Genomic DNA, 14,115 nt, shown 5'->3' on the forward strand with positions numbered 1-14,115 from the left:
AAAGTGTGATCCTGGGACCAGCAATATCAATATCAATCTGGGAACTTGTTAGAATTGGAAATTGTAGGTTAACCTCGGATCTACTGAATTTGAAACTCTGGGACTAGGGCCCAGCAATCTATGTTTTAATCAGCCTTCCAGAGAGTTCTGATGTCTGCTCAAGTTTGAGAACCACTGCTCTCAAGTACTTTTCCATTCCGATATTCTGTGATTTCCCCACATCTTTAAAGAGTCCATCTTTCACACCCATGTTATCTCTCCCAAGTAGTATCGTCACTGTTTATAAGAGTTCCATATTACTTACTAGGCCAAGTCCAAAGTGTTCACCTGACAGTCAAGGCTCTACTTTTGCTGCTGAATTTTGTCTTTTTTTTTTTTTTTTTTTTGAGACGGAGTCTCGCTCTGTCGCCCAGGCTGGAGTGCAGTGACCGGATCTCAGCTCACTGCCAGCTCTGCCTCCCGGGTTTACGCCATTCTCCTACCTCAGCCTCCTGTGTAGCTGGGACTACAGGCGCCCGCCACCTCGCCCGGCTAGGTTTTCTTCGTATTTTTAAATAGAGACGGGGTTTCACTGCATTAGCCAGGATGGTCTCGATCTCCTGACCTCGTGATCTGCCCGTCTCGGCCTCCCAAAGTGCTGGGATTACAGGCTTGAGCCACCGCGCCCGGCCTGAATTTTGTCTTTATGTCTGCAGCTAGTTAACATAAACTGTGCTTATGTGCTAAGTACTTTATGTACATGATCTCATTTAATCCTCATAACAACCCTCTAAGGTAGATAATAGAAATATCCCCATTTTATAGATGAGAAAACTGATGCCAAAGGAAGTCCAAGATCATACAATTAGTGAATGATGAAACAAGAATGACTTCAGAGCACATGTTCTTCAGCATTACTGAGGTTCAGAGAAGTAACCTAATTGGTCACAAAGATAAGTAATAGACCTGGTATAGGAACCCAGGCCTACCTGATTCCAAAGCTTGCTTGCTTTGTAATCACAAAGCTCTTTGCTAGGCAGGACCATTTGCTCACTGTCTTGGAACATGGCATTGCCAGGAATCATGCTGTTGGCTCATACCCACTGTCTATCCTCTCTGCCACCAACCCACATCCCACAGCTCTCCACAAGGTCTTCCATGGTGTGTCTCTGAGATCCCTGGCCAGAATGGATGCTTCCTCCCTTCTCTGAACCCCCCTGGTGCTCTACATGCATCTTTTTCACAGTATCAATTCCTACTCTGACTTATAGCTATGCACCTGCTCCTTCAGGGGAGGTGGTGGTCTAAGTGGTGTGGTGTCACCAGTGACAGACAGAACAGGTGTTGAGTGAATCAACTGAAGTATCTTTTATGTGGCTAAATTCATTCTTCAGATATTTTACATGTCTTATCTGCCCAGCCAGAGGAGAGTAAGCTCCTTAAGAACAAGGACCAAATCTTTTACTAATTTTATCTTTTCAAGAACACCCAGCTCCAGGCTAGGTACAGTCAAGTCTATAATATATGCTTGAGTTCAAGTAGAACGCCACTGGTACACAACTCTGGTATAAATGTTTCTACTACTTAAACTCTGCAAGGATGCAGCTTATATCTATAGGGGAAAATTGGGTACTACAGAAATAGATACAAGCAACTCATTTTTAATAAATAGAAACAGTAGACAACATCATTAATAGTGTTAAATAATAATCGATACAATTTTATGAGCACATTTCTTTTCTGAAAATTTGTTCAGATTTCCATATAATTGGAAAAAATCACATTCTATCTTTAAAAAATACTGAGACTATTATATGCTTTCATTATGGCTCTTTTAAAATGAAAACATACAATTTTTAAAAATCATAGCACAAACCCCAATGTCTCTCATTAAGGAAAATGTAGATATTTTCATTCCAAATATTGATCATCTATAATAGTCATTTATCTAGTCCAACCAATATGCTTTTAACAGGAAAAATAGCTCTCATAAATATTCTAACGCCTACCACATACCCAGAAAGCAAAGATACAGAAAATCAGAATATGTATTTCAATAATATTTAAACCTTGAAAACTAGATTTATAAACTTTTAGGAAAAAGATCATATATAAGCCAAATGCCACCTTTCTTAATTCATAAATTGTTTTATTTAATTATATACACAGAGAAAAATACCAAGCCGTAACATATTTTTAACAAACTGGAAGACAAGATTAAAAGTATGTAACAATCAAAACAAATAAATAAAGATGATCAAATTATCATAGCCTTTGTGTAGTTATTTATTCCAATCCAATCCTTACACTGTACCCACATGGTCTAACAGTAAATATACAACAAAAGATCTGATGAGCTTGGCGATCGTCTCTAAATCTAAATCAATGTACTACCACTGTACAGACAGCATAAACTTACCAGCTCCACAGATCCATAATGTTTCCTACTGAAATCCCCACGTCTACAGCCTAGGTCTTCCGAGACAGAGCTGGAACAAAAATGCTTCATCAGTATTATACATAGCGATCTGGCCACAAACCTTCTGCAAAAATCAACTACCATTTGCAAAAAGGGCTGCTATGGAATAGACTTGCAGTGCCCCGGCTCCTCACTGCAGGGGAGCCTCCTTGCAACAGACACAGTCCCCAGCAGCCATTGCAGAGCCTGGCTTTCATGAAGCCCTCAATAAAAAGCAGATGTCAGAGTCATCCCTGGAAGTATAGGCAATGATTGAATTAAATATTTAGTCATTTGCAATCGATTGAAATTTCCAAGGCTACTGGTGGTTTATAATTTCATTTCTGTATAACCAGAGAGGAGAGAAGCCCTGCAGTAAACTTGAGGCAAGGGACAAAGCTGCTGAACCGGATCTTGCAATTATCTTTCGTTTAAGAGAGCCTCTTTGTCCCAAATATGCAACATAAAAATAACCAGCATTATTTAATGCTATATTTTAAGTAAGAGAAAGAAACTTCACAATCCTGGTAGGCTCCACCCCTATCCCCTTTAATTTAGGATTTTATGTGGCAATATGAAAAAAAACCAGAACTAACAGAAAATCTAGTGTCCAAGTATTTTCAGCTTTTACATAGCAGCAGCTACCCACCCCCAAAAAAGGCTTACATCAGATTTCAAAAATCACATGTTGTTGAAGAGCAATTAAAACAAGGGCAAAATTGTTACTACGTTTTCATCCTGAATGCACAGTTGCACACTCAAAAGGCACATATCTTATTAGTTAGTATATTTAGCACCCAAGCAATACTCATGAAACCACATGAGATCCACAAAATATAAACAGTTTTAATAAGTTTGGTTCTAATATGTCATGCAAATAACTCTATGATAACATAGAAAATAAAATTACATAGGAATAACATGTTTACTAGATTCAAATTATTTGGGATCTAACATGCAAAGAAAGGTGCATTTAGTACCTTTTCATCCTTCCTTAAACGGTAGGTTACATTTTCTACATTACAGCCCTCTTGGCACATGCAGAAAGAGACTGACTCTGATGTTTAGCAAGCAGAGAACTGACTCTCTGCCAGGACACTGTTTGACAGGCTCCAAGAAAGACAGCATGAGAGAAATGAGATTAGAGAGTCTAATGGTATTCTGCTTCCACCATCTCACAGAGATGGCTGAATTAATCTTATATGAGAAATTTAACCTTTTGTAGTCCTCCCTCTCTTAGCTGAAAATGGGCAACAAATCAATGCATGCAGTTTGAAAGTGTTCCAGAAATTACCCAGGCTACATTCTTGCTTCTAGTGATAAGATTTTCTACCCAAAAATCTCCAAAAAAGAATAAAAACCTTCCCTCCACGGTCGATTCCAGTCTGTATTAAATGTGTCCTCTATGCCCATTTTCTTAGCCTGTTTTGAAAACCTTCCTGGAAGCTACTGCCATTGCCCTACATATCAGTCACCAAGCCCGCATTACTGGCCGCTCCAGTGAGAGGAGTGCTGGTGGACTTGGACAGAGATCGGGCACAGAGCGGATGCCCAATGGCTGTTGACTAAATGCTCTGTCTGCCCAGAGTTCAACTCGACGCTTCAATTTCAGCCAGGCCCACTAGGAAATCAACAACAGCAACAGCTTCTAACATGAATAGCCAAGAACACGAAAAAAGTGAGGATATGGAGCACTGGGTCCTCCCTGTGCTGCCATCAGCTCTGCTGAGGGGGTTCTGAAACATGGTGCCAATTCCCTAACTTTACCAGCAGCCAGACACAAACACATAACCCTGCATCCTAGACCCACCACCTTCCTTAGATGCCTCACAGAAGGAAAACAATGTCCTATGAAAACAACCAGGGAGTGAGCTATAAAGAGAATGTCCACTGTGTGTTGCCCTCCCTTCCCCCATATTACATTTCATTCAATATACCACAGAGGGATGCTTGCTAATAGTGGGAACCAAGCTGACCTATACGGGCTACATTTCTTGGGTTGTAGGAGGCACTCAAACCAGCCAGGTTAAAAAGACCTAGCCACTTCCCTCTTCCCTTCCTACGCTCTCTGGCCTCTAGGCCTCCAGCACAAGGGTTATGAGTAGAGTGGCTCACCCAGAGCTCCAAGGGGAGCTTTGTTCTCCTCCCAAGGCCCAGTGTCTGGCCTACTGCCTGGCACATAGCGGACATGCAGTAAATGCTTATTGCATTAATGAAGGTATTTGTATATCTTTTGAATCATACTAGCTAAAGACTGACAGCACCTCTTCTACCAGGGCAGGCTGCCCACTGCCACCCCCACTAATGAGCCATTATTATTCTCTGCTGGTCATTATTCCCTCAATCCAGAGTCCTGGCCTATAAGGCAGCCACCGTTATGTGCATGCCAAAACCTGTCCTCCTTTTGTCTTGGGCTTGGATTACATTTTCCAGTCCCTCTTGCAGGATGTGTGGCCATGTGACTGAGCTCTGGCCAAGACAATATAGGCTGAAGTGATGGATATGCATCACTTCCAGCACATCCTCTGAAATGTGCCTGATCTCCTAGCCTGTGGCCAGCTGGACAGAGAGGCTGTAGAGACCTGCAGGAGGGCAGAGCTTCAATATGGAAAAACGTGGGTCTCTGATTGACCACAAGGAAGGCCACACCATGAAGAATGTCTGTATGGAAGGCTACACCACGAAAAACATCTGTACTAGAATATGATGTGAGCAAAATGTAAACATTTAGTTGTGTTAATCAGGTAGAATTTGAGTCTACCTGTTAAAGCTGCCGTTTTACCTGAACTAATACAGAAGTGCCACAATAACAACAACCTAAAGTAGTAGGCAGGCAGCAGCCAGTGAGGAAACGGATCTCAGAGGCTGAAGAGATAGAAATCTGTATTAGATGGTAGCAAAATATTTGGTAAAACTTATACCTGCAGTCATTCAGAAGGTGGACCATGTACTCAGCAAGCCTGCAGCTCTAGGGAAAGTGGCTAGAAACAATCAGAGTGAAGTTGAGCACTGGCTCCTCTTGGCTGAACTTAACAAGGTTCTTCACAACGAAGAGACAAGCCCAGGAAAAAACTGGAGGGGTTTCAAGCAAAGATAGACGAAAACAGAATGAATCGAGAGACCAAGCGCCTCATGGACTTGAGAAATCAGTTTCTGGATCCCAAACAATAACAGCTCTGGCCAAAGAAATATGGGTAGAAAGGAAGGGCACCTCTACCAGACCCAGCCCATAAAAACTTCCCATAAGGGCCAGGCACCGTGGCTCATGCCTGTAATTCCAGCACTTTGGAAGGCTGAAGGGGGAGGATTACCTGAGATCAGGAGTTCGAGACCAGCCTGACCAACATGGAGAAACCCTGTCTCTACTAAAAAAAAAAATTACAAAATTAGCCAGGCATGGTGGTGCATGCCTGTAATCCCAGCTACTTGGGAGGCTGAAGCAGGAGAATCACTTGAACCCAGGAGGCGGAGGTTGCGATGAGCTGAGATTGCACCATTGCACTCCAGCCTGGGCAACAAGAGCAAAACTCCATCTCAAAAAAAAAAACCAAAACCAAAACCAAAACCAAAAAACCTTCCCATGAATAATCCTTGGTCTCTTTCCTTATCTGCTAGCTTCACAGAGAGGACTCTGGGGCCCAAGAGGGATACAGCCACAATATGAAGGTGCCTGGGTCTTAAATGACCACATAGAAGATTCTAACCAGGAGTAGCTTCACTGGACTCTGATATGAGTGAGCAATAACTTTTATTGCCTTAAGTCACTAGGAGTCAGGGTTTACCTGTTATATTAGGTAATTTTATCTTAGTTGATACAGCTCTAATAGAAAGTAGTGTAAGAATAAGGTCCACAAACAGGGTTTGTCAGAGGGCTGGTGGGCCAGGATGACTCTAGATCAGGGGTTGGCAAACTACAGCCCAATTCAGCCCACCGCTTGTTTTTGAAAACAAAGTTTTATTGGAACATAGCCATGCCCAATGGTTATGAACTGTCTATGGTTACTTTTGGATTACAACAGCACCGAGTTGAATTGCTCCAACAGAGACCCATACGGCCCACAAAGCCCAAACTATTTACAAACTGACCCTTTAAAGAAAAAGTTTGCCAACCCCTGTAGTATAGTCTCCCAAATCCCTACTGTTGGTTTTAGGCCTACCCAGAAACTGATTAGTGTGTCAGTGAAAAAAATTCTGACACCATGTCAGAGGACATGTTGCTCAGACTAGAGTCTGAGCTTTGCAAAAATGCAGATTCCCTGGCCCTATTCTGAGAGGTTGTAAGTCAGTTAATCTGTGATTTTAACAAGCAGCCAGGGGAATCCTAATATAGGTGGTCCACAAACAATGCTTTGAAACATACTCCTTTTCCAGATGACTCAGGAATCCCGGGAAACCTGTTAACCATTCTGCAGCACTCTTTATAAGGAAGGATAAGGCCTTAATCCAGGTTTCTATCCATGGGAGGAGATGCAATGTAGTCCCTCAAAGCATGCACTTCAGTCACAGATATGGGTTCTCAACCTCTCCGGGCATTAGTTCCTTCATCTGCACAATGCAATTGAAAATATCATCTACTTAGCAGGGTTATAAAGAATAAACAAGAAAAAGCAGACAAGGTTCTAAGCACAATGTCTGTTGCCCAGGCTTGAGTGCAGTGGTTTAATTATAGCTCACTGCAGGCTTGAACTCCTGGGTTCAAGCAATCCTCCTACCTTAGCCTCTTGAGTAGATGCGACTACATGCCTGGTTAACTTTTAAAATATTTTTTTGTAGAGATGGGTGGGGGGGAGTCTCACAATGTTTCCAGGGCTGGTCTCAAACTCTGGCCTCAAGTGATCCTCCCACTTCAGTTTCCCAAAGTGCTGGGATTACAGCTATGAGCCACCACATCCAGCCAGCTCTTATTAGTAATATGAATGCCTCTCGGGTTTTTAGAAAGTTGGCATAAGTGGTTACTAACTTTTAAAATAATTTTAAATAAAACGCTTTGCCTCTTATCCCTGGGTAGCAGTAAGGGAGACCCAGGGCCAAGCAGCAGGCTTCCCTGGGCAGCGCTGAGGGTGGCATCATGCTTCGGCACTACATCTCCTCCCTAAAAGCGTTGGCCTAGCAGTTTGACCTCACCTAGAAAATACCTGGGACCCACTGTTGCCATGACGGGGGAAGAGACTTTGAAACCTGGCTAGAGGAAGTGACCTGAAGTACCAAAAAGAACTTCAAGCTTCTCACAGGCAACGTGGTCCAGGCTCTAAATATAAACCCTCCTGCTTTGGCAATTTAACGTGTGAGGATGCTGAATCACACTTCGCAGGCATGAACAGAGCTGAGGACCTCCATGTTAAATCTCTAAATATGGTCTGGGATGAGAGCAAAGATTTCCAGCTCCACGAAGAAACTAGACAGATTTCCACGATGTAAGTCACATTCCTGGAAAGCAGGACAACCTCCTCCAAAGAGTCAAGAGTTGTTAAAACTGATAAGGAAAGAAAAGGGAGTCAGCCAGCCCCCAAGGGGAAGCCAAACTCAGTGATCCAGGTCATCACTCAACTGACCCTGAGATTAGTGCTGACCTCACAACAGACCCCACAAGGCCAGGCCTCAGCAGTGTCCAGGCCTGGTGGAAGAGTTAAGGCCAACAGCGACAAGGGAGACTCTTCCAGATCAGTGAAGAGAATTTGTGAGAAGTAACAGGCAGTTGTTCAGAAGCCTACCAACAGTCAGGAGCTCTAGGAAAAGGCCTCAGCCACTGCCCCACAATAGGCAGACAGTAAAAAACAGATGGAAGGGATTCTCCTTACTGAGGGACAGAGAAGCTAAACCATGTGCCAGACTGTAGGTTTAGGCTTGTAGGGAACCCAGGGCCTCCTAACAACAGGTGCTAGAATAGCTTCTTGCACAGAAGGGACCAGCTGTCTCTCCTCCTGAAGATAAGTAAAGTGCCACAGAAAAGCAGGGATGTGATGACATTAATTTCTTTTCTTTTTTTCTTTTGAGACAGGGTCTCACTCTGTTGCCCAGGCTGGAGTACAGTGGCAGCATGACAGCTCACTGCAGGCTCGAACTCCCAGGTTCAAGCAAACCTCCCACCTTAGCCTCTCAAGTAGCTGGGACTACAGGCACGCACCACCACACCTGGCTAATTTTCATATTTTTGTAGAGATAGGATTTCGCCATGCTGTCCAGGTTGCTCTCAAACTCCTGGCCTCAAGCAATCCATCTGCCTTGGCCTCCCAAAGTGTTGGGATTACAAGTGTGAGCCACTGCACCTGGCCCACATTAACTTCTAATAATGAAATGGAACAATTCTGTCCTCTTTGAAGGCCTTTGAGACATAGGAAGTAGGAAGCAGAAAGATTTCCAAAGCAAAAGGGGACCCAGGAAATCAGGGCACTTTGATTCTTCTAACTCTCCAGACGGTTCCCTGCTCCCCTGTTGTGTTTCTGGGGGTACAATACCATGTGTTCCTTGTACCAGGATCTAAAGTTTACCATCCCTTAGCAAGATCCACCAACCATAAAGTGGTTAGATACTCCTGGATTTGAATTTCAGCTCCATCACACACGACCACTGTGACCTCAGACAAGTTACTTATCCTCTCTGAGCCTGTTTCCTTATTGCAACGGGAGGTTAAAACAGTATCTGTCTCCACGGGAGGACTGAAAGAGATCATATGGCACACAGTAGTCGTTAAATAAATGCTAGTTATTCTAACTGTCATGGATCTTACCTGTCTTGGCCATCACCATGCTCTGATGTACCTTATAGAGTTCCTGGTTCATAACAGGGCACTTGATAAATATTTGTTGAATAAATTAATTCTGAATAAATTACTACATTTGCTCTACTTGAACACAGGTGGGTTCCTTTCCCTTTCTGTTCTCCCTGCACCCCCCACCAACTGCCAGTACACATTCTCAGACATACTTTCAAGTACATTTGAAGTTATTGTTTACTGTTTTTCAGCCATCCTTCTCATTCTACTTCTCTTTTCTCTAATTTTGGAAAGCACACCTCCTACAGAATCAGTATGTCCACTAAGTTTCTGAGGCAGACATGTGCCCCTGAAATTTATGTGGTTTACTAACATTAATAAAGTCTTGTGGCAATTCACTGCAAGATTCCTTTCAATAATGATCTCTATCAGTGCCTTTACTATTGTATCTCTAAAATAAAAAATAGTAACCATACCAAATGCTGGCAAGGAAATAGAGAACCTGGACCAGTCATCCATGGCAGGTGGGACTATAAAATTTTAAGCTAAGCCTCTTCGGAACAGTTTGGCAGTTTCTTATAAGTGAAATATGCAGTTACCATGTGACCCAGCAATTGCACTCTTGGGCATTTATCCCAGAAAAATGAAAATGTATGGTCAACACCCTGCACAAAAATGTTCAAAGCAGCTTTACTGATAACAGCCAAAAACTGGAAACCACCTAGATGTCCTTCAAAGGGCAAACAGTCAAACAAACTGTGGTACCTCCACACCGCAGAATATTACTGAGCAATTAAAAGGAACAAACTACTGATGTATGCAACAACTTGGATGAATCTCCATGGAATCATGCTGAATGGAAAATGTCAATCCCAAAAGGTTACAAATTGTATGATTCATTCTTGAAATGACTGAGTTATAGAGGGAGGTTGGAGGGAGGTGTGGTTATAAAAGGGCAACATAAGATAGCCTTTGGGGATGGAACTGTTCTGTATTTGTCTGTGAATACAGGTAGATACAGGAACCTACACATGCAATTAAACTGCATGTAAAACTGGGCAAATCTAAACATCAGTGGAAGGTATCAATGTCAATTTCCTGCTTGCAATACAGTACTGTAGTTACTATAGTTACACAAGATGCTGCCCCTGGGGGAAACCTGGTAAAGGGTACATGAGATGTCTCTGTGTTATTTCTTACCACTGCATACGAATCTATAATTATCTCAAAGTAAAAAGTTTAATTTAAAATACTGTATCTGAGTTTCACTCACTTAAAAAAAAGGTTACTGAATACCTACAAGGTACCAGGCACTGTGCCAGGTGCTAAACCTGAGATATGTGGTCCCTGCTCTCATACAGCTTACAGTGCAGTGGGAAAGAAAGACACAAAGTACACAGGACTTCACAGGAACAAAAATATTGTGCAAGCAAAGCACAATATGTATATAGCAAATCTGGCAAACTGTAAAACAGCCTCTTTTTATCCCCTTCGTCAGTAGCATATGCAGTCTTCGGGTGTGGGTGCCCACAGCAGAAGCCGGGGAGGTCTGTCACACTCTTCTCAGCTCAAGACCCACCATCCAGAAACCTGGGAAACATTACCAACTAAGTGGTTCCTGTGAAGTACGATGTCTGCACACCTGCTCCCTCCTTTCTTAACTCTTCAGTGACAGCGACCTTGGCTTCTCTTTTCCTGTAAGGTCAAGACTTGAGGGTTTTCCAGCCCAGAGTATAATTTAGTTTGGGAAACAGCACTCCACATGGGATCTATAAATGCATGACCAAATTGTATTAAACGGAAACTTAATATAAGGAAAATAATTCCGTAGACAACATATGTTGTGGCATACCTCCCTTAACCACCTGCAGATCTACTTCTTTGGGGAAATCCCTCGAAAATCTGTCTCTCCAGGTTCATAAGGTTTCCCCACTGGGATTCACAAGATCTACCCCCAGCTGTGCCCAGACCCTGAAGGGATGCCTACTATTTGGAACAGGTGTTTCTGCACAGTCCCTAGGTAGCAAGATTCCTAGAGAACACCAAGGTCATTGTGATTTTGCTGCTCAGTGTGGTCTTTTGATATGAGCTGGTGAGAAATACAGTGTCCCAGGACCCACCCCAGACCTAAGAAACAGAATCAGCATTTTAACAAAATTTCCCTGGGATTCATATGCACATTGAAATCTGAGAAGCACTGATTCTAGCTCTTGGTTCTCAAACCTAGCTATGTATCAGAATCACCTGGAATTTTGTCTCTAACTTGTTTTATTATGAAATATTTCAACATACAGTATAATGAAGAATAATATAATGAACATTACAGATATAAAACTCCTGTGTACCTCTCCCTGACCCCGTTTTCATCTCTCCCTCCCCTGAAACAATCACTAATTGGGCTTATACTTCCTGCTCATAGTTTTATATTTATACTATGTACTTACTCACTTCCAATATACTGCATTGTTTAGCATGTTTTAAAAATTTACACAAGTAAATACTATATAGCATGCATATCTTCCTGCAACTAACTCCTCTGGCTGAACAATTTGCTCTTGAGATTTGTTCATGGTGATGCCTGTAGCTCTAACCCACCCACTTTAAGTGCTATATGATACCCTGCTGCATCAATGTCCTCCATTCTCCTATTGTTGGACATTTTGGTTGTTTCCAATGTTTAAATAATGCTGTAAAGAACATCCTTTTACACGCCACCTTGAATACCAGTGCAATCATATCCCTAGATTCCATACCCAGGAGAGAAGTTGCAAGGTCATGATGTGTGCACTGTTATTTTTTCTACATAGTGTCACATTTGTTTTCCAAAGTGAGTGTGCCACTTTACCCTCTCATGAGCAGCATATGCATTCTAGTTGCTCCACAGTCTAGCTAACACTTGGGATTGTCGGACATTAGTTTTTGCCAGTCTGAGGAATATGAAACGATGTCTCACTGAGGTATGGCTTTAATTTGCATTCCTCTGATAGCTCAAGAGCTTGAACATCTTTTTCTTTGCTTATCGGCCTTTTGGGCTACGTTTTTCATGGTTTGCCTCTTCCAAATCTTTTGCCCCTTCCTTTTTTGTATGTTGTTGGTGTTTTTCCAATTAATTGGTAGATTTTTTTTTTTTTTTTTCTGAGACAGAATCTTGCTGTGGCACCCATGCTGGAACTGGAGTGCAGTGGCGTGATCTTGGCTCATTGTAACCTCTCCCTCCTGGGTTCAAGCGATTCTCCTGCCTCAGCCTCCCAAGTGGCTGGGATTATAGGCACATGCCACCACATCTGGTTAATTTTTGTATTTTTAGTAGAGATGGGGTTTCACCATGTTGGCCAGGCTGATCTCAAACTCCTGATCTCGAGTGATCTGCCTGCCTCAGCCTCCCAAAGTGCTGGGATTACAGGCGTGAGAATTGGTAGATATTATTTGTATATTCTGAATACCAACCCTTTTTGGTTAACAAATTACCAACCTTTTTCTGTTACAACTTCCAGATAGTTGTTTTTCTCTTCAAATTTTGTTTCTGATATCTTTGATTAAGCATTAAGTTTTCAAATTCTAATGTAGACATTTTCAATCTTTTCCTTTATGGTCTTTGCTTTTCTGACTTAAGAAATCCTTCACTATCATGATTTCCTAAAGATAGTCTCTATTGTTCCATGCAAAAGTTTTAAAGTTTGCTTTATAATATTTTTCATCTAAATAAGCAAATGTCCAGTTCCTACCCTAGACCTCCTCAATCAGAATCTTCAGGAATGGGATCCAAGCACCTAAATTTTAAACTGAAATACAGTTAATAGGTGATTCTGTTACAGTCACCCTAAGAGATGCTGATCAACTCATTTCCCACCCACTAGATGCCAATGAAAGGCATCTTCTCTACAAAATCCCAGGAAGCCATCTCATCTCTGTTTCTTTCACTGGGTTAGAAGAGACTTCAGAGACTTCCAAGTCCAGAGACTTAAGGACCTTCTAGTGTCTAATCTTTTATCTGCAATTGTGAAGGCTTTACCAGATACTTGAAAAATAGCCATCCAGTGTCTACTTGCACACTCTCAGTGATAAGAAACACCCCCACAACCCAGGTCCTCCCTTCTTCCTGTTAAACAGCCTTTTTCTATATTGAGTTGAAATCCATCACACCTTTATCTCCACCAGCTGGTCCTACACCTACATCCTTCATCTTTTCTTAACTTCTTCACCATCACTCCCACACCCCCAACCACCTGCCTAGTCTGGCACCACTCCCCGCTCAGCACTCCAGCCATACTGCCTTTCTCCTATTCCCTTCCATTTGCTGAGCTGCCCTTAGCTCCTAGAATGCCCCCTCCAAACTCCTCCTTCTTCCTGACTCTCCCTCCCAAACTAGGAATTACAAAGAGGGTATCTGATTAACACCCACCTCCCCACCTACAATTTAAGCTTCACAATGGGTTCCCTGTTGGTTTTTTTCAGTACTGAGCCTAAACACCTAACATACTATCTGGTACAGACTTAGTACTTGGTGGGGTTTTGTTAAATGAAAGAGTGAATGAATGCAAGCAAGCCAGCCAGTCCTTTGGGGCCATATAAAACAAGTTAAAATCACTTGTATAGGAAAGCCCTTCAAATATCTCAAATATCTGAGGAGAGCCATCATGTCCCCTCAGTTTTTTTCCTTCTGTAAAGCAGGCTGGGAGTAACAGGGGAGGGTGAGGCCAGCTATATTGAGGAAGTGTCTAAAGAAGGGACCCAAAGGATCATAAATCATGCTGCTATAAAGACACATGCACACGTAGGTTTATTGTGGCACTATTCACAACAGCAAAGACTTGGAATCAACCCAAATGTCCATCAGTGACAGACTGGATTAAGAAAATGTGGCACATATACACCATGGAATACTATGCAGCCATAAAAAAGGATGAGTTTGAGTCCTTTGTAGGGACATGGATGCAGCTGGAAACCATCATTCTTAGCAAACTAT

General features: G+C 42.4%; 1 protein-coding gene across 6 annotated transcripts in view; it reads right to left on the bottom strand.

Annotated features, from left to right (window-relative positions):
- GARNL3 (GTPase activating Rap/RanGAP domain like 3) overlaps positions 1-14,115 on the bottom strand; it is a 176,092-nt gene that overhangs the window by 132,464 nt on the left and 29,513 nt on the right. For 5 of the 6 annotated variants that reach the window (XM_017892904.1, XM_017892907.1, XM_017892905.1 and 2 more), the window contains one exon: positions 2,399-2,468. In XM_017892904.1, the coding sequence (XP_017748393.1) occupies positions 2,399-2,468 (70 nt within the window). Of the gene's footprint in view, positions 1-2,398; positions 2,469-3,417; positions 3,571-14,115 lie in introns of those variants that run through there. The other variant, XM_017892908.1, reaches the window with a different exon arrangement.

The sequence above is a fragment of the Rhinopithecus bieti genome, unplaced genomic scaffold, assembly GCF_001698545.2.
Source record: "Rhinopithecus bieti isolate Rb0 unplaced genomic scaffold, ASM169854v2 scaffold_22745, whole genome shotgun sequence".
NCBI lineage: Eukaryota > Metazoa > Chordata > Mammalia > Primates > Cercopithecidae > Rhinopithecus > Rhinopithecus bieti.